Below are 27,000 nucleotides of genomic sequence, written 5' to 3'. Positions count from 1 at the left end.
TTTAGATGCTTTACCGGCACCCTTCTGATCCCGGTAGGCTGAGTAGTTTTTGGTTAACTTGGATCCGACATGATCTGGTTGACTCTGGTATAATCTAGTGATGGAACTGGCTTGTTCATGATACTCATACTCATATTTCGTCAATTGGTTTTGGTTTTGTGATTGGATGCTATCCTACTTATTTAGAAGATTGGTTTTTGGTTCCGGCGAGGGTTTTACTAGCAGAGCTTTTGGTGGAGATCTTTGATGCATTGCATAATTGGTGTTGGTGCAACTTCTGATGGAGTTTCAGGATGTTGTTGGTGATTATCTTTGAGACTTGGTGTTTGGAGATCATTGATGAAGCGTGTGGATAGGACCTATTATTGTATTTCTGAGATGTCTTATGTGTTGGATATTATTTGTTTTGGTCTAAGGTCGACATGGTTTGTAATTATGTAATTGGTTTATTGTCTGGTAGCCGACCTAATTGTTTATGGTCGAGGGTTTGTATAAATAAGATGTAAGATCTCATTATAGATCTTCATGTGGTTATTGTAAGAGGTTATGGTCAAGGAATGTAATGTGTGAATAATGTAATATCATTCAGGAACAGGAGTTGGTCGATCATTGGAGATCGAATTGGGTCTAGAAGAGGATTTAGTCCTCCGGTATTGAGCTTAACCGGAATTGTACTCAGGCATAGGAGATGTTATCTTTTGCAGTTCAACACTTCTCTGGATTGGAGTCTGGATTTGTATGTAGTCATTGAGACTCCTTTTGTGATGAGCAGTGTGCTCTAGGCTATTGGCCTTCCTGCAAGTGTAGGCCCCTTCATTGTAAATTCACATACTTATTGCAGAAGTATTATCTGACTATGGGTAGGCTTCCCACTGTGGTTTTTCCCTTTACCGGGTTTTCCTCGTACAAATCTTGGTGTTGTGTGGATGACTTTTATTCTATGATTATTGTTTATGCTTAATTGGATTAACTGTTATTTCGGCGTTGTTGTTTTAAATTGCTAATGCTTCTGGTAATCTATGACAATTGATTCACCCCCCCTCTCAGTTGTCTTTTGGTTATCTAAACTGTCTAACAATAGTTAGATGTTATCTTCCAGTTCATTACTCATTGTAATCATTTCCTATCAGCCTGTAACGCAGTGAACCTTCCTCTGGGGTTGTAGCCCTGTTTTTGTAACTGAGTAGTGTACTTGAATGCAAGTGCATTTCCCTTTTTGTGATATTGTTTTGCTACTAGTCATAATGGAATAATATTGTGGGTTCAAATCCCATCGTGGTTTTTCCCTTTCTGGGTTTCCACGTAAAAATATTAGTGTTATGGTTATGTTCTTGATTGTTTTGTGTTTCTACATTTAAGTTTCTTATTAGTGATTGATTAAGAATCAGATTAATAAATTTATAAATTACAGAACACTAATTCACCCCCTCTCCCCCAGTCTCAGTGTTTATTAATTCCAACACATATAATCTAAGCAAATTTTTTGATCCCCTAGCAAGCTCATATATGCTTTACCAACGGCGGCTTTATAGCCCACTTACCTTGTTTTGAGCCTAATTCAGATGGAGTAGTTAATGCATCAAATTATCTTGTCCAACTTTTCATTCCGTTGGAGTGTTTTTGTTTTAATATGGCATGTATGTAAGGAGTTATCGACTGCCTTCATTAATGATGACAAAACAAGTGGTACAGTCTCTCATATCCACTATTCCTAGCTTCTCAACTAAGTTATTTCTGCAAAATCATTCTTTCTCCATTTCACATGGAGAAAACAGAGCTTTGGTTTTCTTTGTCAAGATGGCAGAATCCTCAAAGGGCCCTTCTAGAATTATCATAAGAATTTTCCCGGACCTAGTAGCTTGCTTTGGGGTTGACACTCCAATATCTCTAACCAGTCCTAATCGACAATGGGTGAACTCACAAAGTTGGTTCCCACTTTTGCCAATGAAGGAAATTGGCGAAAGTGAAAAAAAAAATTTACGAGGGGTTTGAGCGAAGTGGGGTTGTTCGAACGGAATACCCTTTGGGGTTCGAGCGAAGACCCCACTTCGCTCGAACCCCATCTTTCGAGCGAAGCACCTTTAATGCCCTTTTATGTCATTTTTCAATTATAGCGCGGGGGTTCGATCGAACCCCCCTTCATTTGAACCCCCCTAAAAATAGGGGGTTCGCTCGAACCCCCCTTCGTTCGAACCCCTTTTTTAACACTTTTTGAAAATTTTTACATTTTTTTGCAAATTTTTGGCCTTGAAACCTCTAGTTGAAGGCTCAAATGGAATGATCTTGACAACCCAAAATGTAGTATTATAGTCCTCAAAGCAAGCTTTCCAATGAATATAATTTTATTACATATTGAGTTTATTATGAACTTGTTTTTTTAATTTTACCAAATATAGGTTTTTCATCGAACATGAACTTCTCTGTTCAACGCATTGGGAAAAATAAGAAACTAATTTTAAAAAAATCTGAAAAATATCTAAGCCCTGGGTATTGATGTCTTCTTTCTAACAAAAAAAATAAAATTGAATTTTGATATATATAGAATAAGTTATGTGTTCAAACGTAAACCTATGTCTGAATTATGACTAGTCGGACTTCAAAACTTAATAAAATGAAAAATATTGAACATATCACTATCAAACCAACTACAAGCCCTGGATATTGATGTTACAAACCAAAATTCGAAAGAATTGAGTTTTTATCATTTATAGAAAAAAAGTTATGAGTTTCGGGAGACACATCACTCTTAAAAAATGTAGTTTGTTGTAAAAAACTACTTTTCGAGGGAGATGGAAAAATTAAAAAAAAATCCTTCAAAAAAATTTGAAAAAAATATATACAGAATCTACAAACAAAATTCTACAAATCACTAATTTACATCATCTTCAAATTCTTAATATTTTAAAAGTTATAGTTGTCGGAAGTTGAAGATTATTTTAAAATTGTTCATCTCAGTGTCAAAAGTGGCAAAAAAGTGGGAACCATTATTGTGAGTTCACCCCAATGCACCTTTAAGGAGATTTCAAACTTGAGGCTTAAGTGAATTCTCCACATTGTCAACCCTATGGTGATTTTGGCCACAAAAATGGTGCTTGGACAAGGTCACCTAGATAGGAAAGAGTACTGCAGAGATAAGACCCAAATTTCATCCATATTTGTCACCTCTTTACTGGATTGTGGTATCTCTAAAGATGAGGTTAGAGCTTTAGCTACATAATTGTTTGAGGCAAAATTGTTTGGCGAGTTAGAAAGAATTCTAAAATATGCATTGAAGGGTGTGGTCTTGTCTAGACTGGGCGACCTTGATGCTTTGAGTGAACTTGGAGACACCGTAAATTTCTACCCTCTTCTTCTAGATCTAAAAGGACCTGCGCTCAAGAGTCATAGACAATTTGCTAGTATGGCGGCAAATTATCTCAAATGGCGGGTTTTGACCAATATGTCCCTAAGGAGATTATTTTTAAAGAACTTGCCATTCTAAATGGCTTCCTTGAGGCCGATGAGGAGGATAGTGCAGTTGGATTGGCAGAAAACCAAAATGCAAATGAAAGTGGCAATGGGAATGGTGACGAGGTGGCAGAATCTCAAACGGAATATGAGGCAGTTCACGATCAAGGGCGCTTTTACAAGGGCTGAACTGGAGTGGGCAGCCATGGTAGGGGTTGAGGTCGTGGCAGAGGCAGAGGCCGCCCTTCGCTCTGTAGAAATGGCGGTCGAGGTGGAACCTCTTTGGATAGCCAAGAATAGAGAGCTTTAAGCTAGGTTTTAGCTTTGTTGACTAGAACTTAGTTTATTTTTGGAAGTTTCTTGGTCTTATGTTTTATCAATACATTATGGACTTGGTGGAGGTATGAATCCTCTATTTTGTTTTATGTCATAATTCTCTATTCAGACTTATTTAATGTCTGATTGATACTGTTCGTATGGTATTATTTTATATTTGAATATTTTAATGAATATAAATCTACTCGACTCTGCCTTTATTGACCAAAAAAATAAAAATAAATTATTAGATAAGCGAAAGATTACAAAGTAGAACTGCCAGCAAAGGGCAGAAACAGAGCTATACAAACAGCTAAGACTTTGTTCACAATTGCCACAAAACAGAAAAGAAACTTAGCAACATAATAAAAACTTCCCTTAATGACCCAAACAAACTGCTGAGTGTTGGGATGAAAACACTAACGCAAAAATCTTCAGCAAAGTAACAATCATTACAATCACTCCTTACATGGCCGGATAACACAGAACAGTCTGAATTTTGTTGACCACATCCCTGGCAACCACTTGTATCAGTAAGCTCTTCAGGTAACAAAACAACAGCAGAGATCCTCTTCACAGGTTGAACATCATTGCATAGAATTTAATACACTTGAAAATTATCACTTCAATAAATTTCCTATCTTTTAGATTTAAAACTTACAAATAAAATATTAATCACAATTTAGTATTAGACACGTAATGCAATTAAAAGCAGTCTAAGTTACGCCTCAATTTTAGTCACTTTGAAGAATTGTCGACGTCAATTCAATTCCCCTGCACATTCACACCATGTTTTCATCTACCTTTTTCCCGAGAACATCTTTTGGAGCCTGCAGCACATTTATACGCAGATCTTTCCTTAGCCCTAAGAAGTCCGGTAAACATTTAAGGTTTTCACAGCCTTTCAGGTTCAGGGTTCGCAGATTTGTCATGTTCCCGAGAGAAATCGGCAAATCTGTCAAATAACTGCTTCCTATTTCCAGAACTTCCAAGTTAACTAATCTCCCTACTTCATTTGGTAGCCTTTCCAAGTTTGTGCCAACCAAATTTAGGCTCCTTAGAAACTCTTGACATGGAACTTCAGCAGGCAAAACTTTAAGATTTCTACAATCCATAAAATTCAAGTGCTCGATACCCCTGATCTCTCCCAAAAAATGTGGTGAGATCAGAAGTCTCTCGCAACCTTGGAAATTTAAGTAGCTTAGATTCACCAATTGTTCAAAGGAGCGAGGTAATTCCTCTAATCTGTCACAGAAGGCAAGGTCTAAATGCCGCAAGAAACTTAGATTGCCTAAATGCCTGGGCAGTGATGTCAATGTTCTACACCACCTCAGAGTAAGATGTTTCAAGGATTTTAACTGGCAGAATTCCTCAGGTAGAGTCTTCAAGCTGGTGTTTGGCCAACCATCAATTACAATTTTTTTAAGATGCTCTAGCTGTCTTATTGATTCTGGAAACTCCCCAATGCTTCCTAAAATATTCAGCTCCTCCAAAAGCTCAGGAAGCTGCACTTTGGCAAAGATAATGAAAAAGATCGAGTTAGATGTTCCTTTAAAAATAAATTAAGAAGAAAATGGCGTATTACAAATAAACAAAAAAAATAATACCTTTGCATCATGAAGCCATAACTTATTAAAGAAAACATTTCTAAGATGTAAAATTTTTAAATTTTCCAGCGAAATCCCAGAAGGAATGCTGGACTGTGGACAATCGTACCACACAAGCCATTTCAACAGTCTTGTCTGATCACTCTTTTCACCCTTTATGTAATCGCCTCTAGTTTTAAGAGCCTGTAAGGCACGGATCAACCAAATTTTGGGGGAGGATGTATTACAACTTTGTAACAATAGCAATAAACGCATATTCAATCCTCCAAAAATAGCTACGCCAATCAAATGGGAACCAAAAGTTTCAGTTTTACAGCAGATAGAAAACACTTTGTAGAAAAGTGTGAAGATATATGCCAAGAGAAATGTAACTTACCACTGGATTTTTTTCATTGTCGCTGATCCATATTTGAAATACTGTATCAAATTGATCATCTGGGTAATCCTGCAACATTGGATAAAGCCGATTTAGGATGAAGAAACTAGTGTGAAATCGGATAGATGCATGGCAACGGTTTAAATGAAACTTTTGGAAACTGTTCAGTCGGGTGAAAGCAAAGACAGTCAACAACTTTTGAACACAAAAAATTCTGAAGCTCACCTCTACAGGTTTTTTTGGCTCGTCAGAGAATAAACGGCAGGGAATCTCCTCGAGAGCTATTTGTCTACCCAAATCACGAAGTTGAATATGCATTCTTATGCGGTTGAAATTGTCAATCTCAACAAGGGACTTATCTACAAGTGTGTATAGACTGCGGTCGCCATGCCATCCTGACTGCTCCCACACAGAGAGGGTCAAATCTTTATCTTTGCCATCATAGAAACAAGCTATATCCAAAAATATATTCCTTCTTTCTTCGTCTAATGCATCATAGCTTAGTTTTAGCCTGTCCTTGACTTCTTTCGTCACCAATCTGGAGATGATTCTTGATTGAGATTCCCAGAAATCCTTCCCCTGGCCACGAAGAAGACCTCCTAAATCTTTAAGAGTCAAAGGTAATCCGTTGCAAGCATTTATGAACTTTCCAGCTAGATCTTCAAAGCCCGGCTCTGGAGAGATTTTGTTAAAAGCATGCCAAGAAAAAAGCTGCTGTGCATCATGCAAACCCATAGGTTTCATTTTATAAATTTCGATTGAACTGTCATAATGTTTAAGAATGCCTTTATCCCTTGTTGTAATAATAATGAAGCTGCCTGGTCCAAGGCTGTCCTTTCCAACCATGAGAGCCTCCAGTTGGTACTCATAATCGATGTCATCCAAAACAATGAGTACGCGTTTTGATTTCAGAATTATATCGTCAATTGTGAAACCTTCCAAATCACCGAGCAGGTCCGCTACCAGTATCTTGTATAAGTTAGGCAAATCTTTTTTGGATACATTTCGCACTTCAGAAATAAAACTTGAGCCGTCGAATGAAGAGCTTTTTCTCTTATACAACTCTTTCGCCAGAGTTGTTTTACCACATCCGCCCATACCCACAATTCCAACAATCTGTATATTCCGCTGGCTTTGTGGAGATTGGGATGTAGATTCTTCAAAGTCAACTACAGTTTTATCCAGACCAACTGCATATGTGTCTTCCTGTATTGACTCTTTCTTCATATGCCTTAATGTTTCCTCAACGATATCCTTAATCGCCCTCTTCTCATCCCTAAATATTTATGGCAAAAACGAATCGTGCATCACCCAGTGGAAAATGTATTAAAAATACAAAAAACTTGGATCAAAACTAGAAATCTAAAATATTTGTTTTGATAGAAATAAAGTAATTTGATACTTACTCTGGATCATAAATAACAAAACCCTTGAGAAATGACACGGTGCGGAGCGCTTCCATCCACTCTTCAAGCTTCTCTGGCGTGCATCTACCACAAATTTCATGCTGTGAGAGTGCATCTCCATAGATTCCTATCTCATGATCAGCCCATCTGAGGTCGGTGGGATTAACATGATAAAAAATGGGAATGATTTTTGTGCCAGTTTGGACCATGAAGGATAGCTCATCCAAACACCAGCAGGATGCGGCATAGCGACGAGAAAAAATGGCAATGAAGAGACGAGCACTACCCATCGCTTCTTCTATTGCGCTTGTCACGATATCGCCCAGAGCCAGCTTCTCGTAGTTTAAAAAAACCCTCACTCCTTGATTACTTAGTGCCATATAGATAGATGCGGCGAGACTGTGCTTGACGTCAGCTCCGTGATGATTAATAAATACATCGTATGGTCTGATTATCTCTGGTTCGCTAGAAGAAGTTAAATCCATGAAATGGTATTTGAACTGAACACAGAAGCAAAAATTCAATAACCCAAAACCAAAAAATACTAACGAATGCAGGGTGGTTGTTGAGGAGCTCCAGTGCGATGTATATAAAAGAGGAGGGTATTGACCATCCATGTATCTGATGCCGGTTTGGCTATCATTATTAAAATATACTTAAATTAGTTTGAAGTCATAATTACAATCAAATGGACACCGAATGTAGGGACGAATCTTTTACGGGTAGAAGATTATCATATAAGCATTTAAGAAACGGGTAAAAGAATTTAGAAGCATCTTGGTATATGCTATGCCTGGTCGAAAGTTAATAAGAGGAGGTATTTAAGATTATTAAAAATAAGCAAGGGAATTGTGGTTTGTACCATGGACAGGGCAGAAGGAGTGCAGAAGCATGTGAGAGGTGGACCCCATTCCCACTTAGAAAGCAAAAGCATGTCTGTACTTTGAAGAAAGGAATCTTGCGCAACTTGCAACCATGTTGTTGCCCATTCCAAAAGTCTTGTTCAATTAAGTAAATTGAAGACATCACAAAAATCCAACCTGTAAATTTTCAATTTAGGAGAGGATTTAGTAATCATGCACTTCAAATTTGTACTTCAAAAACAGACATTAGAAAGTTGAAAACGAATAAAAAATTTATAGGGTCTTTTATGACTAATTAATTGTTTATAACTAAGGTTTTGGGTTATCATCATTATTTTTTATAGTTGTATTAAATGTAGTTGTAAAAAGTGTCTAAAATGTCAGTTTTCTAATTGTCTACCCCATCGTAGTTGATTAACACATTAGTCTTTGTTCACACTTATACTATTACTTGAACATATTGTCACAAAAAAAATCACTTCCTAACACATATTTGAACACCTTATATTATTTACTTGTACAATATAACGCCAATAATTAAATAAATTTAATCTATATTTATTTTTTAATTATCTAATATTGAAACAAATTACATTCTATCACTAAATGATTAAAATCTATAAATTAATAAAAACTTACCTTATACTATATAATTTATAACCCTAATATTTTCTATGTTATTCACTACCCATGACTCACATTGTTACCTTTCTTGTATTCATACATCCATCCTCTACCACCACATGGTTATGTTTTAAGGCACTATATCAAGTATGAAAGGGGACATGGCAATTAGGATGATATACACAATACACAATCAAGATAGTAGACAGTCATGGCGTTGTGTAAAGTTTATATATGTTGTTTTATCATTGCATTATTTTTTTTCTTATTTTGATAGAATTTTATATTTTGTAGGCCACACTTTCTCTTCTCTGTTCCAAATAGATAGTCAACGACTACTACAAATGTGTTTGTTGGCACAAAAACACTTACAGGTTTGTGAAATTTTGAGCAACTAAGGTCTTCATAAACCTTATGGGGATGTGACTCATTTGTCAATGCCAACTTTTTTGCAAAAAAAATTTAACTTACCCCTCTATCTTGTTTCATACATTTATTCTTTTTGTTGCTATTTGTCTAGTTTAATATATGGCTTAAGACATTTTTCGATCTTCATACCTGATTTCTATAATGATTGATACAATGCAAACAAAAAAATTAATGGTTCAAGATATGATTATTTGAATGAGCACTAAGACTAGGGTTAGGATTTTGTGATTGAGAGTTAGGGTTATGGTTTTGTGAGGTAGACGGTTTAAAGACTCAAAATAAAAAAGATTTTTTTTTATAGATATATTTGTGGCAAAATGCTTATTATGTTACTCAAGTTAAAGTTATGACAGACATGCCTATGGAGTAGAAAATTTATAACTGTTTTGGCAAAGGCAAACAACTTACCATAAATACGAAAGCCTATTGGTCATGTTCCAAGTGCCTTAAGTTGTTTTTGTAAGAGAACATATACTTGTCGAATGAAATATTTTGATGCTTTCTAGTTTTGTCCTATGTTTAATCTTTCCTTTTTCAGATTGGGATATAAGCTCCTTATTAAAAAAAAAGTCATACCCACCCATATGTTCATTAAATTTTGAGGCCATAGGCCTCTAGATGTTAATCATGACTTTCATGACTTTGGGCTTCCATTTACTATCTTCTCAAAGACACCTATGAAGATAGTTTTGTTTGATTATAAATTTTTGTTTCATTCTTCCATCAAGTTCTTAAGATTGGCTTAATGGGAACGTGGCATTAGCATTGAAACATATTATTTTCATATGCTTTATGTATCTAGTGTTTGTGTTTAAAAGAAGTGTCATCATGAGCTACAAATGTTCTTGTAAAAATAGCTATATTTCTAATTGTTGGCATTATACACTCAGATGAGAAGGTTGGATGTTGTCATTGATGGCAACAAGGTTCAACTGGCAATAGACTTCACTTACTGGCACAGTAGATACAACAAGGCTTATTCACACCAGCATCCAGTTTACACCTGCAAAAGATTATATTAGCATCCCAGGACGACTTGGCAATAGTATTGTTTATGCGGAATGTATTGTAATGTAAAATTATAATTGTATGGTCGACATGTTGTATTGTAAAAGACTCATATATTTATGAGATCTTGTAAGTCATTTGATGTGTATGGAAGTGGTAATATGAGATAAGATAGGATATGATAGAGAATAGTTGTATATGCATTTTGATGTGTTTATTTTGGAGCAAATAAGAAGCAGAGCAGAGCGAAGACTATTATGTGCAAGCAGAATCATTTGACAACATACTGACAAGGGTTTTTGGCAGAGGCAGAACCGGTATCAAACAAAGCATAACAGCGAACTCATCCAACATTTTGATGCAAGTTGTAAGAGTTCATTTTTGTGTTTACATCAGTGTGATGTTGTAGTCAGTGTGACTCCATTTTGTTGTTGAGCAGTGAGCTCTAGGTAATTGGCCTTCTTGCATGTGCAGGCCCCTTTTGTACTAAGTAATATTTATTCATATTGGTCAGTGAGCAAATATTGTGGGTCACAAATCCCACCGAGGTTTTTCCCTTACCGAGTTTCCTTGGCAAAATATTTTTGTTATGGTGTGCATTGATGTTGATTCCTTTGTTTCTCTTTGCTGCATTATTGTTTGCTTACTGACCTATTAATCTCAGTTACAGAATTGTAAATAAGTTCAAATCTTTCATTTACCGGTCTGACAATGATTCACCCCCCCCCCCCTCCCCCCCTCTCAGTGTATTTGGGACAAATCAATTATCTAACAATTGGTATCAGAGTCTGGTCCTCTATTAGTAGAAGCCTAATAGCTTGAGGAAGATTCTGAAACCAGTACCAATGGAAAATTTGAGACAACAATTGGAAGCAGCTCTTGAAGATTTTGATGTAGAAAAATTAAAGAATATCAAACTGGAAGAAGAACTTAGATCTGCTCAAGAATTCATCAAAGCACTTCAAGAAAACCTAATCATGGTAAAGAATAAGAGAAAAGAATTGCGTGAGCAACTGCAAAAACAAGATGATGAAGAAAAAGAAACTCTCAGAGATATTGCAGAGAAACTGAGACAAGAGAACAGTAACATGAAGAATGAGATGCAAGATTTAACCATGAGACTATGTAAGGATATTGAAGATAAAAAGAAGAATCGAGAAGATTTGGCCAGGCAACTTAATGAAAGATCATATGAATCTATAAGGCTTAGTTATGAAAATGATATGCTTAAAACAAAGTTGATTTAGATACAACATGACAAAGAGGAAATTATGAGACAAGTTAGCACTCTGGAAAATGAGTTGGTCACTGCAAATGAATGTAAAGACAAATTCAAAAAGAGCTCAACCAAGCTTGATGATATGCTGAAAAGTCAAAGACCTGATGGAGAAATAGTTGGAATTGGATTTGAACATGGAGAAAGTTTTGGAACTACAAATAATCATGATCATAGCAAATCGGGAAGGCAACCCAATGCTTACAAATTCAATGGAAAATGTTTTAATTGCAACAAATTTGGTCATAGAGAAAATCAATGTGGATATAGGAATAAACAGAATACAAACTCATCTATCGGTCAATGTTCCAAATGCAATAAATATGGTCATCAATCAAATAATTATAGAATGAATATAAAATTCTATGCTTGTGGTAGATTTTGACATCTATCTAATCAATGTAGAACTCAAACCGGGCAAGGTTGTGGAAAAGCTATTCAAAGAAACAATGTAACTTGTTATGAATGCAACAAGATTGGGCATATTGCAAGATTTTGCAAAAGCCAGAATGTACCCGCAAACAACAGAGGATCTAATGACAAAGGCAAGGAAAAGGTGAATGAAATCAAGAAAGAATTCTCTAAACAATGGGTCAAGAAGACAGATCAGAGAAATGATGAATCTGGCTCTGCACCGGCAAGAAATTCTTCGTCTAACTAAGGAATAATCCTTAGGGGTAAAGAAACTAATTGAAGATCATGCATTTTACCCTCAGATGATGGTAAGAAGTCATAATCCTTCTTTACCGGCACATATGTTGAGTTACAATGAAAATTCACTAAACCGACGAAGCATTTAATGCGGTTGTTAGTCAACTTTTGGCTATAAAGCATTGAAATTTCTCATTTCGTCTCACCAAGCATTCAAGTACTTGAAGAGCACAGAACTAGAGCACTGGCATTCAAGAAGCGAAGCAACAAAGATTTTCTAAGACATCCAAGGTTTTCACTTACATTCGACAGATAAAGGTATTTATTTTATGTCATGGCTTCTTCATCTTCTGTTCCTGAATTCATAGAAAACCCTACTATTGTGGAGAATATCAGATGTCCTAGACCAATCTTTAAGATAATTCCTAAGATAGCTAAGATGGATGACTCTATTGGAGCATTTTCGAAAATTCCGAAGGGAGTCGCATTTGCAGAAGACCCTAGGGAATACATTCACTATAATATTAAAGATTTAGGGTTTGAGGATATAAAGAACATACTTATGAATGTCATCACAAACAAAAAAGGTGTAATCAAACCTGAACATAAGATTGTGGAATATTTAGGGTTCGTAAACATCCTACATATACCTGAATTCGAAGATGAAATTATCTGATATGTTGTAAGTAGAGTTCACGATGAATTCTTATGGCTTGACTCAGTCTTCAAAATCATGAGGGAAGCTATTAAAGTTGTTACAGGTTTACCCTCTACTGGCACAAGGCCTGACAAGAAGAAGAAAATTCCAAACAAAGATGTTATGAACTTAATCGGCGCTACATCTGATAACAGATCACTTAGGGTAAGCGACATAACTGATGACAATGTTAAATATGCTAGCATGGCTATTGGATACAAGGTTGCACATACAAATAGGTTGAATTTTGTTTCCAGTCTATGGATTCACAGTGCTTATGAAATGGTAAAGAACAATGCAAAAATTTATCTTTGTGAATGGTTAAAAGATGAATTGATAGAAAACTTGGACAAATTCAATGGTGATAAAAAGGGAACATTCAAATTTGGAAATTTAATTGTATGTTTGATGTTATACTTCTCAAAGGAGATTCCTGACATAGGCCATAAAGGCTTTGCCTATGATATTTCTATTGGAAAACAGATTAAGGAGGCAATTACCGGCATGGGTTCAGAAGGAAACAAGCAGGTAAAGGAATACTTCAAAAACTTTCAAGCAAGAATGAAGCAAAGGGAAATAATCCCTCAGAGCATTGTTGATAAATATGACAAACTGATATGATTTGTTATAAAGAGAGATGAAATATGGATGGAGGTTGTCACACCTAGAATTGTTTGGGTAACAGAAATGGGATATGAAGTGGACACAAACATTCTAGAATCTTATGCCAAGATACTTCTAGACACCCCATCGGAACCTACTGAGAATATCTTTGGCACTGCTGAAACTATAGAAAAAGATGTTGCTATTCAGAAGCAAAGGAAGAAAAGATAAAATATTGAAAGATGCTTCAAAATTTGTTGAAGATGTTACCAAGGGATTGTTGAAACTTGATCAGTTGAGTGGTGTTGCTGCAAAAGAAAGAAAAATCTGGCTAGCAACCGGTAACACATGTTTCCCCTGCTGCTACCTCATCCGAGTCTGATAGTGACAAGGTTGCTAAATTTAAAAGGATGGATAGGAAGAAGAGAAAATCCTCACCGGCACCTACTCCATCACCTAAGAAGACAAGGACACTTAGAAAGAAATAACATGTTGTGAGAGAGCCTAGTGGTCCGAAGAAGAAGATTTCATAGAAGAAACTGGAACCCAAGGTATCTGATACACTTTCCCCAGAAGAGCTCATCAATGAAATAACTCAGTATGGTAATCTCAGCAATGTCAGTAAGCTTTATCATTCTTTTAATGATTCAGATAAGGACTCTATTAAAGAAAGCATAATCCCGTATTTAGATATATATAAGAAAGTTCTTATTGAAGTCATTGATGTTCTCCCCAAGGACTTATATCTAAGACTTGAGGCTAAAAGAATGTCTATCATGGAATTGGACAAGAAATTGAAGGTTGAAGCACTGTTGGTTGTTCATCCAACTAAGTCTAGACAAGAAATAGATGAATTGATATCAGAAGCTAACAAAATTGTTTTTGTAAGTGGTCACTGGCAAGTAAGCCTCATGGTCGACAAGATAAAGGAAATCATAGATGAGACAACAGACAAATGGGATATCTTCTTTGTGGAAAAAGAGAGAAGAGAAGAAAAAGAAAGACAAAAAACTAATAGATCTTTTACTAAGGTATATCAAAAAGGTGATAAAGGGAAGAATAAGGTTGGCAATGTTCTAGACCTCACAATAAAAGATAACTTACCACCACCAGTAGCAGCAGAGGCACTGGCAGATGTGCAGAATTAGCCCGCAGAAAAGATATCAGAGGAAGAAAAAGCAACATATGCGGTTGATCCCAAGTCAAACATTCTATTCACGATGAAGGTTGATACTCAGGACATCAACATTATAATGGATATTGAGAAAGAAAGTTTTGAGGAAAAGAAATCAAAATCCATCTCTGACTCACCGGTCAAGGCAGTTGACACTCGGCAGGATATTGAGATACCTACAGATAAAGCACAAGAACTAGCAGCATTTGAACCAGAAAAAGATAAGAGTGAGAATAAGGAAGTGATTAAGAATGAACTGAAAACATGGGAAGGGTCAAAGAAATTAGGAGAAGAGAAGAAAGATAATGCAGAATGTAGCACTTCTCCCAGTACTTCAACTTTAGATTTCAGATCAACAACTGTCATAGAAATACTATTGGATTATATAAATAAAATAACGAAATGCAATGCCTTAGCATTTAAGGCTATCAATGAATCTCTACCAATTTTGCAGATGATTACATCGGACTGCAAGGTAGATCATATTGTTGGCTCGATAGGTAAATTGGACACATTGTCCAAATTCATTTCTACTAACATTCAGACATTAGACAAAATAAATGCGAAAACTAAACAAGAAAAAGTTGATAAAGAAAAGGAAGAATTCTTTGGTAAAACAATAAAGATTGTACACAACAAATTGATACATTGCTACCAGCATTGAATTCTACCATTTTCGAGTATAAGGAATTATACCGGGAAGCTTGTAAACCACATCGATTAACAGAAGATATTGATGATCAGATCAGAAAAACTCAAAAGGTAATTGATGATATTGTGGACAACATAATCGGTTCTTCGAAGCTAACATCAGTCATAGAACATGAGATGGCTATACATGAGGAAAAGATTGAAAATCTTGAAAAAGAAAAGGCAATCTACTGAAAATGAAAACCAGGGAGTTGAAGAGTAAGCTTGGTCCAAGATTGGACAATCTAATCACTCACCGAAATGAACTATCAAAGGCTACAATTCAAGAAGATAGATCACCAAAACAACAAATGCATTATCTTACCGAGATGATCAAGCAAACAGAAACATTAATTATCGACAGTACGAAGTTCATGCAGGGTGTGAACTTAGTTCTAGCGGATATTTTTCAAATTATACATAACAGACTTCAAGTATCTAAGTAAATTTTTGAACTTTTGAAAATTTTGAATCTTTTGACATCCTTTTTCATTGATGTCAAAGGGGGAGTGGTATAGTGAGAAAAATGTACTGAGTAAGGCATGGAGATAAGTGAACAAAAGAAGATCATTTTCTCAGGGGGAACACTCACAGTTTTTTATTTTTCTCACGAGTGTTGCCATCAATGCCAAAGGGGGAGATTGTTGGCATTATACACTCAGATAAGAAGGTTGGATGATGTCATTGATGGCAACAAGGTTCCACAGGTTCAACCAACAATAGACTTCATTTACCCGCACCGACAGATACAACAAGGCTTATTCACACCGGCATCCAATTTACACCGACAGAAGATTATACTGGCGTCCCAGGCTCACTTGGCAATAGTATTATTTATGCGAAATGTATTGTAATGTAAATTATAATTGTATGACCAACATGTTATATTGTAAAAGACTCATATATTGATAAGATCTTATAGGTCATTTGATGTGTATGGAAGTGGTAATATGAGATAAGATAGGATATGATAGCAAATAGTTGTATATTCATTTAGATGTGTTTATTTTGGAGTGAATAAGAAGTAGAGAAGAGCGAAGACTATTCTGTGTAAGTAGAATCATTTAACAACATACTGGCAAGGGTTTTTGGCAGAGGCAGAACCGGTATCAGACAAAGCATAATAGGGAACTCACCCAACATTTTGATGCAAGTTGTAAGAGTTCATTTTTGTGTTTACATCAGTGTGACTCCATTTTGTTGTTGAACAATGAGCTCTAGGCAGTTGGCCTTCCTGCATGTGCAGGCCCCTTTTGTACTAAGTAATATTTATTCATATATGCTAGTGAGTAAATATTGTGGGTCACAAATCCCACCGAGGTTTTTCCCTTACCGGGTTCCTCGCCAAAATATTTGTGTTATGGTGTGCATTGATACTGATTCCTTTGTTTATCTTTGTTGCATTATTGTTTGCTTACCGACATATTAATCTCAGTTACAGAATTGTAAATAAGTTCAAATCTTTCATTTACCGGTCTAACACTGATTCACCCGCCCTCCCCCCCCCCCCCCCCCCCCCGCCTCTCAGTTTCTTTGGGATTAATCAATTATCTAACACTAATGTGTTGTCTTCATGAGAAAAAGTTGTTTGAGAAAATAATTTAGTCCCTTACATGCTAGTGAGAATTATCTCCAACCTTGGGGTGGGCAAGGAGGCTATGATATTTCCTTTACACAAGCTTTTGGAGTAGTAGAGAAGGGTGAATAAGCATGTTTATGTGACACGCGATCACCTCCTCTAATAATAGTGGCATCTCTTCATAATGTAAGGAAGTTACGGTCGTAGAACAACTTCCTACAATAATATTAAGAGGAAGGTAATACAAAAATTTAATAGATCTTTATAGCAATTACAAAAACTTAAACTAAAATAAATATAAATAGCATCCATACAACAACAAAAAGTTATTTACAAGGGGAAAAACCTTTTGGGAGGAAATCCCCACACTACAAAACCTAATATATTAATTAAAAATCAGTAATAGATTTCAACATGTACTTGTAGAGAAAGATTCTCACAAAATTATTACCAACCAGAGATTTAGAGGTAACTCAATAGCTAAAATACCCTTACATGCAACCTCCATCTCACACATCATATCTGTAGGAGATACAAAACGTTGAAATTGTGAAATAATATTACAAAACTATGGGCTAAAATCGCTTGAGTGGCACCCATCTTATCCCCAATACAAAATGACCTATTATGTGTCGATATAGACACCAACATGTGTAACTCCCCTTTACAACTCATTTATGTGTCCAATAAGTTTTTATATTTTCTATTTCAAGAGACCCAACTTTCAAAAGCTGTAACTTTTAAATTTGTTGTTGTGTCAACTTAAGTTTCACCTCAGAGATTAAACCTGCAAACTCATTAGTTTGTCATGAAAATATAACTCAAGTTTCAACCAATGAAACAACATGAAATGAAAAAGAAAATAAAATATTATACCTTCATGATTTATGTCTCATTATGTCCTAACCCCATTGTTCTTGGTTGTAGATGATTTTGCTCTCACATAAGCATTGGTAGCTTTCCAAGATGGCAAGTGTTGAATGGATTGGTAGTCGATATGATATGCAAAGCTAAACTATGATGATGCTTTATGCTAAACTTCTCAAAAACAACTCTAAAAATGCTAAGCAAATGAACTCACAGATGCAAAGATAAAAAAACCTAATTGACTATAAGATTAGCTATTAGTTTCAAAATGGTTTAGGAGACCTCTATTTGTAGATTTTTGAGTGCATAATGCTTAGGTGGCAGAGATCAATGGTCTTGATTAAATCTTGCAAATTGGATGGCTATGAGCAAGAGGTTGAGATGTGAGAGAGAAAGGTGGAAGATGTTCCTCCTACACCCATAGGATGGAGAAAAATATGGAAGGAGAAGCCAATTGTCATTCATCTCACCTTGACTGAGAAGAAGACTTGAGAGAATATAGGATATTTGGAAAAGATTTAGGGATAAGAGGACAAGTGAATTCAACTTCCTCCAAAGATGTAGGAAGTTTGGACAGAAAATAGGGAGGTTGAGGAATGTGTGTATGTACACATTATTTGAAACATAAAATTTGGAAGTTGAAGATAATGATGCATTAATATTAAAAATATTGATATCTTAGAAGAAGTGATGTGGAGATGAAGGTGAGTTAGAAAAGAAAGATTAAATAATTAATGAATTATTTAATTGATGAAACTATAGGATTGTGGATAGAGGAATAATTAAATACAAGATATTTAATTAATTGATTAGAAGAAGTGAATTAATTAATAAAATATTTCAATTCTCATTAGTTTATCATGCAAATATAATTCAAGTTTCAACCAATGAAACAACATGAAATGAAAAAGAAAATAAAAGATTATACCTTCATGATTTATGTCTAATTATGTCCTAACCCCATTGTTCTCGGTTGCAGATGATTTTGCTCTCAGATAAGCATCGGTAGCTTTCCAAGATGGCAAGTGTTGAATGGATTGGTAGTTGATATGATATACAAAGCTAAACTATGATGATGATTTATACTAAATTTCTCAAAAACAACTCTAAAAATGCTAAGCAAATGAACTCATAGATACAAAGATAAAGAATCCTAATTGACTTACAACAGATGCATATGTGCAGAGTTTGATGACATGATGATATTGTATGTTGTCATTGATGTCAATATGCTGAAGTATGAACCGGTATATTGAAGTAAGCAAACTGGCAAGAGAACCGATATGATGATGTGAACTGGTATATGTGAAAAAGTGAAGCGGTATGTTGGTTCAAGTGAAGCGGAATGTTGAAGTGTGAACCGGTATGTTGGAATGTGAACCGGTATATGCAAAGTTTGTATTGGGGTTTCATTTGATATGACTACTGGTTGGTAGTCTCAGTTTCAGGGTTCCGGTTGATGCATTCCAAGTCTGTGCAATACGACCGACGACATCCTGTGATGAGTTAGCATTGTAATGAAGATCAGAGCGCGTTGCCACGTCAGCCTTGTGCACGTGAAAAATCTCTTTGAGGATCTTGCATGAAGAAGATTGATTCTATCCACCTCGAGAATGTGCAAAATCTCTGTAAATGGTGGAAAGTGTGTGATGGGTTATCAATTTCCAGAGGCGAAGAACGAACGATGGAGAATGTCTTGAGATTTGTTCAAGATTGTTTTACCCTATGTAATGTGTTTAAACGGTCAGGATTGGACCGATTGTATTGATAACCTAGATGCTTAAGGGTTTAGGGTTTATGCTACCGACCTAATTGTTGTCTATAAGGTCGATGATGTTTGTTGTTGTAAAGTTGTTGGCAAATGATGTGTGTGTGTCCAAGTGAAGAGATACTTGATTCTTGCCAAACTGGTGCTATGAATAGAGATCTGTAGAGTGTGATTGCAGATGTAAAGGAACTAAAGTGGATCTGCCTTAGCATTAAGTGTTGTTATCAGATCAGTGTATTACCTGTTGACTTCTAATCATCTCAGCAATTGGAAAATCCCTTAACCGGGTATCTTTAACAGGCTTTTTGTAAATCCTTTAACAGGGTGACTCAAGATCATTGAGTTCTTCAAATCCTCTTACAAGGTAACGTCTAACTGGGTATTTAGCCATCCCTTAACTGGGTTATCCCTAGCAAGATCGGTTCCTAATAGAACCTGTTGTAAAGTCTTTAATAGGACTAGGCTCCTAACAAAGAGGACTTCAAAAGAGTTCAAGAACAACTTGTGGGTATTCATCTCCACCGTGGTTTTTCCCAGTTGGGTTTCCACGTGAAAAATCAGTGTGTTATGTATGATGCTTTTTCATGTGATGTTTTAGTGTTTTCTGTTAAGTGGTAATGCATGTTGATCTAGTGGTCATTATATTTCTGATGATGTATTACTTGTTTATGCATATGGGTGAAATGGAAATGAGATATTAGATGTGGTGAAGATCTAAGTGTTACCGATTTATGTCTTTCATAGTCATACTGTGTTTTACTGGTAGTGCCCTCTTTTAGATCGGTGATACTGTTTACCAGTTAGTGCAGTCTCTGCAATTTAATTTGTTAAAGAAGTTTTTTTTGTTTATATTGATTCACCCCCCCCCTCTCAGTATTTGTTGAGTATTTATTGTTCATCATTATTCATCAATTGGTATCAGAACGTCTTCCAAGTCCTCTGTGCTATAAGCTTAACCGCTTGAGGAAAAGATCCTATTCTAATAATGAAAAGGGAAGGTCCTAAGTTTAACAGAGATAACTTTCAGATATGGAAGGACAGAATGAAGATATACATTAAAAGCATGGGTGCTCAACACTAGAACTATGTTGAGAATACTTATGTTATCCCTACCGATACTCTCACCGATGATCAAAGAAGAGAAATTCAGGAGAATGGGCAAGTGATGGAAGCTCTTATCAGCAGTCTATCTGATATTGAGTTTATAGATGTTCAAGACAAAGACAATCCCAAAGATGTATGGGATACTCTGGAGACTATCTATGGCGGTGATGAGCATGTGAAGCGGGCCAAGGAAGAGAGCCTTAGGGGAAAGTTTGAAGACATGCGGATGGTTGAAGGAGAGACCATTCAACAATATGGGATAAGAATTAAAACTGTTGTAGGAGACATCAAGAGTGCAGGAGGCAAAATAGATGATCCCACCATTGTTAGCAAAGTTTTGAGATCCTTATTACCGGTCTATGCAATAAGGGTTTCTGCTATTCAGGAGTTGAGATCTATTGACAAGACAAAGGTATCCCTTAACTCCATCATTGCTAAGTTGACAACATATGAGTTAAACAGTTATGATGGTAGTGTTCAGAAGACTGAATCAGCCTTTAGAGCATCTGCTGCACTATCTAGAAAAGGAAAAGAAGCTAGTACCAGTTGTGAACCTAGACAAAGCAGAGATATGGATGATGAGGAGATCCTGATGGAATTTGAAGCTCTTCTTTCCAAGAGACTTCCTAAGGGAACTGGAAAATACAGAGGTAAGCTCCCTTTGAAATTCCTTTCTTGCAACAGGATAGGATACATTGTTGTCAACTATCCCAACAGTGATAATAAGGACAAACCGGAGAAGTTCAAAAAGTTCAAAGGAGGAAATAGGAGAAACTGTCTTGTTGCAGTTGATGAAGGTGTCACTGATGATGAATCAGAAGATGAAGAAAGAGAAGACATAGTGTTTGTAGTCGTTAAGGAAGATGTGTCAGACAAGAAAGCTCTTGTCTCCCGCTTTGATAATTCTAATGAGTGGATTATTGACAGTGGTTGTTCTCACCACATGAATGGTGACCGGAGAAAGTTTCTATCTCTAGAAGAGTATGATGGAGGTGTAGTCCGATTTGGTAATGATGCACCATGTATGGTAAAAGGAAAAGGGTCCATCTCTCTAAATGGAAAAAGCAGTGCTGATAATGTGTATTGGGTAGAAGGTCTCAAGCATAACCTTTTGAGTGTAGCCCAGCTGAATGATAAAGGACTCACTCTAGAATTCAAAGATGGAGTATGCGAAATAAAAGGAAAGAATGGTGAATTGATGGCCACTGGTATGCAAACCAGAGGTAACCTATTTCAGTTAAATACAAATATTAGTCAATTTCTAATGGCTAAGTTTGATGACAGTTGGATATGGCATAGGAGACTCTGCCATGTAAATTTTGATAATATTGTGAAGGCCAGTAAGATCAAAGCAGTTAGAGGATTGCCTGTGTTGAACAAACCGGAGAATCCTTTGTGCAGTGAATGTCAACTGGGGAAAATGTCTTCCTCAACCTTCAAAGGTAAATCTTTCACAACAGATAATTTACTTGATCTTGTGCATACTGTTTTGTGTGGTGTTATGAAAACTAGGAGTGTTCAGGGAGATAGGTACTTTATGATTCTTACTGATGATTGATCAAGAATGATGTGGGTCACATTCTTGAAAGACAAGTCTGAAGCTTTTGAAAAGTTTAAAGCCTTTAGAGCCCTAGTTGAAAAAGAAAGTGGTCAGAGAATCAAATGCCTTAGAACTGACCAAGGAGGTGAGTTCACTTCTAGTGAGGTCAATAAGTACTGTGAAGAAAATGGCATCAAGAGGCAACTGTCTGCCCCCTGGACTCCACAGCAAAATGGCCTAGCAGAAAGGAACAACCAAATTGTAGTCGAAGCAGCCAGAACGATGTTGATTCAAGGGAAGGTTGCTCACACTTTTTGGAGAGAAGCAGTGAGCACTGCAGTCTACACTATGAACCGGGTACTCATCAAGAAAGGTAAGGATAAAACTCCCTACGAGTATTGGACAAGTAAGACTCCTGTAGTAAGCTACTTTAGAGTGTTCGGTAGCAAGTGCTATATCAAGAGGAGTGAACACCAGAGCAAGTTTGATGCAAAATGTGATGAGGGAATATTCCTAGGGTATTCCACCAAGAGCAAAGCTCTTAAGTGTTTTAACAATAGGACTCAGAGAATTGTTGAAAGCATCAGTGTTAGAGTTGATGAAACCTCTGAGAAACTTGAGGAAACTGGGAGTGAGCAAGCGGTAGATGAACCGGTTGTAACCTTCTGGGAATCGGTTGCAAAACAACCAAGTACTAGTAACAGTGCTCCTACACCAGTAGATGCTGATGTAGATGAAGATGAGGATGAAGAAGAAAAGCAAGAGGAATCAGTTAAGATCATTCCTAGGTATGTAAAGCTACATCATGATCCAAAGCAGATCATAGGAGATAAGGATACAGAAATTCTTACAAGAAGAAAGGTCAGAGAAAATTCTTTCATGATTTCTGAGTTTGAGCCTAAAACATTTAAAGAGGCACACAAAGATGAAGACTGGATTAAGGCTATGGAAGAGGAACTTGACCAGATAGAAAAGAATGGTACATGGTATTTGGTACCCAGACTTGAGCACAAAAATGTTATTGGCACCAAATGGGTTTTTAGAAATAAGCTGAATGGAGAAAATTAGCACATAGCTTGATAAAAGTTGAAATAATTTATAGACGTCGTTGTTAGTCTGACAGATTCACTATTTTTAATCTCAAATTTGCAATTCACTATTTTTCATCTCCTTAGCATTCCTTTTCATCTTGATGATGAATCATGGAGTGTGATTCGAAACGTTGATGATTAAAAATTCATACATAATTGAATCCAAAAAAGATTACGAGTATTATCTTTGCATGTAAGACCAAATACAATACATTTCCATCAATATTAACGTTGAAAGGGCCACTGAGTTGAATTCTTATTCAGAAGATACTTAGACATGAGTTGTTATCAAAATTATTTGTTATCTTACATAAAAGAATTAATAGTTGAACACAAAAAAATATTTGTTGTTATCGAAACAACATGTTATTATATAAAATACAACTTATATCCAACACTAAAATCTTTTGAAGCAATAGTTGAACACTAAAACTTTTTATGGATCACACAACTTTAGGTGTGAGACCGGTAGTGGGAGGAAAGAGCTTGCATATTCTGCAATAAAGGGGTGGTGGAAACAGAATGGTACTTCATAATGGAGTGCACGAGTTATGAGGATGTCCACACTCAGTCCGAAAATGGATTGAGGGTTGACAACATGCACCAGTTATTTGAGCAAGATATAATCAACTAGACTACAAGCCTCCTAGTCAAAATCAATAGTAAAAGATTTGACATCGAAAATAATTTGAAGATTAATTAAGGATGTCATCTTCGATCCCATAGACTCTTTAATCTCGTGAACGACATTAAAATCTTTAATTCATTCAATTGAATAGAAATACAACTATTGAACCTCTACAACTACTGACCCTCTCCCTAAACAAGTAAAAATGGTAACAAAAATTAACTTTCTACAAAATAATGGCCCATTCTGGCCCATTCCATTGGGGCTACTCTGTGTGAATAGATGGTCTAGTACTTTATTGCAGATTCCACTAGACGACCTTTAATTTGTAAAAGTGAAGTGACCAGAGCTTTATGGATGGATGTCCGTGTGGTGGGGGTGGGATGAAGACATGAAAATAAATGTGCGGATGTTGCTATTGTGGGGTGGAATATATTTAACAACTAATATTTCTTATTTTGAATGACAAGTCAAATCAGTGACCATTTCAACTTTAATATTGGTATAAAACGTGTTCCGTATTTTGTCTTATACGGGAAAAACTACAAATGCACCGGACAGGTTATGCAAGATCTGTGGTCCAGCAGGATCTATAGCCAGGCTGGACTAGCCCTTCTGACCCGGCCGAACGCTTCATCTTGGAAGGCGGGTCGACATCTTGATGTTGTCTATTAAATTTTAGAAAAATCTTGGGTATTATCCATCGCAATCCCATTACATTATTGGCGGTGAAAAGATGGGCCCATTGTAGTAGTTATATCGATAGTGTCTTGTCTGAATTAAATACGACAGTGGAAATAATGACTCCAGTTGTTTTGAGTAGACAACGTGCTTCTTCTGATTATCTTTCGATATAAGACAAAATACAATGGGGCCATCTTTTCACCGCCAGTAATGTAAGGTATCTTTCGATATAAGACAAAATACAGAGTATGTTTCCAGCGATATTAACGCTGCAATGGTCGCTGATTTCAGAAGACAGAGAAACATTAGTTGTTAAATTTATCGATACTTAAACTTAATTTGAATGTCGGCGTCGTGGGGTAAGCTAAATTTAACAAGTAATATTTGCCTGTCAAAACAGTGACCATTTTAATTTTAATATTACCGGAAACTCGTATTCCATATGTTTTTCTCATATGGAAAGATCCCTACACGTCTTGTCCATTAAATTTATTAACAATACTGATTTTAATATTACCGGAAACTCCTATTCCATATTTTTTCTCATATGGAAAGCTACCTACATTTCTTGAAGTTGTCCATTAAATATATTAACGATCTTGATTTTTTCTCATATGAAAAGATACCTACACCCTTGACGTTGTCCATTAAACTTTATAATAACAATCTTGATATTATCCATTCCAGCCCAGTACAATATTGGCGGTGAAAAGATGGCCCCATTGCATTAGTGCTACTCGAATAATACCGTTGGAGTGGCTCGTGTGGGGCCCTCTTAACTTTCCGTTTCCGTTCCGTTTCTGTCGCGCTCGTCTGACTCCCTCTGACTCTCGGCAGTCACCGTCACTGCTACGGTTTATTTTGAATTCAGTTTTTAAAGTCTCTCGCCCGATCCTCTGCCCGCGCATTTCCATTTGAATATAACATTTGTTGTTGTCCTGGCATTTGGCATTTGGCATTTTGCAATGCGTATGTAAGAGGGATAAATTTTATCACACAATGAATTATCAGTTTGTTGCATGTTTTAGTAAACATTACAGCCAGCAAGATGAAATATATTGAAGAAATTTTACCATAATCTTTCATTGTTTGCATGCATGCATGGGATTCTGGTAGTTGTGTGTTCTTTATGTTTCTTTATCTTTCAAACAGTTATAACGAATTAGGATCAATTGATGGATATATTGGACATCTTTCTATTTTTTTACCTCCTCGTAGCTTCACGTATTCCCTATGTTGGCAACATCACTTACCAAAAACCATGACCTTCTTGGAGCTGACCGTTTTTTGTCTAGAAAGAAATGGAATATTATAAATACTCGGTTTTCTCCAATATTTAATCATAATTTGGGCTGGAAAAAGGCTTTATTGTGTCATGGAATTCATAATAATGCTATAGCTGAGTCTATGCGGCAAACTATTTTGTTTACTATTTGGAGAAGTAGATGTTCAACGATGTTTTCTAATCATTTTTTGCATCATGATATGTAAATTCTTCGGTTTTACTCTAACATCATTCTTCAGTTTGTGTCCCTTTGTTCGCAGCTGAAGCTCGAGTCACGTTATCATAAGCAGATTAAAGAAATCAAGTACCAGTTTATGTAGCTTCATGATAAGGGTTTTCTTTGTGCAAGGCAGCTGCATAGTATTTTCAAGTTCAGATTGTCTTAATGTCTGTGTTGTAAGTTTTGTAAGTAGTCTTTTATGCCTTGATGGGCTGTTATCATTGTATTTTGAAGATCTTTGATGCTGGTGTCTTAGTTCTTTGTAGCTTTTGTGCTAAACTTATCTGATTTTGTAGTTTTGTCAAGTATTATTGCCTTAGCTGGGCAGGTCCATACTTTTCTTATGTAGTGTGTTCTTCCTTTGCAGTTCCATTTTTTGGACTGCTATTCTTTTTTGTATTATTTTCAGCGTATTTCGATATAAAAAAAAAAATTACTACAAAATTCTAGGTATTATATTACAAACAAAATGATAGTAGAAAATAACATAAATTATGCAAAGCCAAAAGCCACATGGTGGAATGGTGCATCTCATCAGCATTATCCGGTCATGAAGAAATCTGAGGGCACCTCATCTGTTGTAGAAGATGCTTTAAAATTGGTCATGTTGCGACACATTGTGGTTTTGAGAAAATGGCTCCAAAAGCCACATGGTGGAATGGTGCATCTCATCAACATTATACGGTCATGAAGAAATTTGAACAACTTAGGAGCTTTTCAGATGTGGTTGCTGTAGAATCACAGGATCTCAGGGCATCCCCTGATGGGGTTCTTGAAATTGTGTTAGAGTCTCCAACGAAATCTCCTACTGAGTGGGATTTGGCCCCAAGTTGATATTTTTGGATATCATGCTTTGGCTATTAATTCTGGTGGCCTTTTTGAAATGACTATGCCAAAAGGGAGGTTCAATCAGCTTGATGGTGGACCTCTACTGGCTTGGCATGAAAAGGCAACTCAGGTGAAGGAGGGTTGGATTACTGTTAAGGGTAAGAAAGCTAAACCTTCAAAACACTCTTTTGATATGACTCTTCGTTCCCACGTGAGTAGTGCTAAGTGTAAATATTGAAG

The 27,000-nt window shown here is 36.2% G+C and overlaps 2 protein-coding genes across 3 annotated transcripts in view; both read right to left on the bottom strand.

Annotated features, from left to right (window-relative positions):
* Nucleotides 1-4,146: 4,146 nt before the first annotated feature.
* LOC131056828 (disease resistance protein RUN1-like) lies at nt 4,147-7,912 on the bottom strand. Its single transcript, XM_057991100.2, has 5 exons — nt 7,152-7,912; nt 5,971-7,021; nt 5,746-5,814; nt 5,370-5,552; nt 4,147-5,267 (listed from the first exon to the last, which is right to left on the bottom strand). Exons 1-5 carry the CDS (start codon nt 7,766-7,768, stop codon nt 4,545-4,547), a joined length of 2,643 nt encoding a protein of 880 aa, XP_057847083.2. The 5' UTR covers nt 7,769-7,912; the 3' UTR covers nt 4,147-4,544.
* A 136-nt stretch (nt 7,913-8,048) lies between these two features.
* LOC131072310 (disease resistance protein Roq1) overlaps nt 8,049-27,000 on the bottom strand; it is a 42,115-nt gene continuing 23,163 nt past the window's right edge. Inside the window, exon 5 of one of the 2 annotated variants that reach the window (XM_059207681.1) lies at nt 8,049-8,191. In XM_059207681.1, the coding sequence (XP_059063664.1) occupies nt 8,177-8,191 (15 nt within the window). In that variant the 3' untranslated portion in view covers nt 8,049-8,176. The remainder of the gene's footprint in view (nt 8,192-27,000) is intronic. The other variant, XR_009358357.1, reaches the window with a different exon arrangement.

This window comes from Cryptomeria japonica, chromosome 7 (genome assembly GCF_030272615.1).
Source record: "Cryptomeria japonica chromosome 7, Sugi_1.0, whole genome shotgun sequence".
Taxonomy (NCBI): domain Eukaryota; kingdom Viridiplantae; phylum Streptophyta; class Pinopsida; order Cupressales; family Cupressaceae; genus Cryptomeria; species Cryptomeria japonica.
The sequence above is the reverse complement of the archived record's forward strand: the minus strand, read 5'-3'. Positions and strand labels throughout refer to the sequence as shown.

Coding starts and splice junctions, on each gene's coding strand:
- LOC131056828 (XM_057991100.2), bottom strand. CDS start 7,768: ATGGATGGTCAATACCCTCCTCTTTTATATACATCGCACTGGAGCTCC. Junction 7,022..7,151: donor TTTGTTATTTATGATCCAGA/GTAAGTATCAAA, acceptor ATAAATATTTAG/GGATGAGAAGAGGGCGATTA. Junction 5,815..5,970: donor AGCCAAAAAAACCTGTAGAG/GTGAGCTTCAGA, acceptor CCAATGTTGCAG/GATTACCCAGATGATCAATT.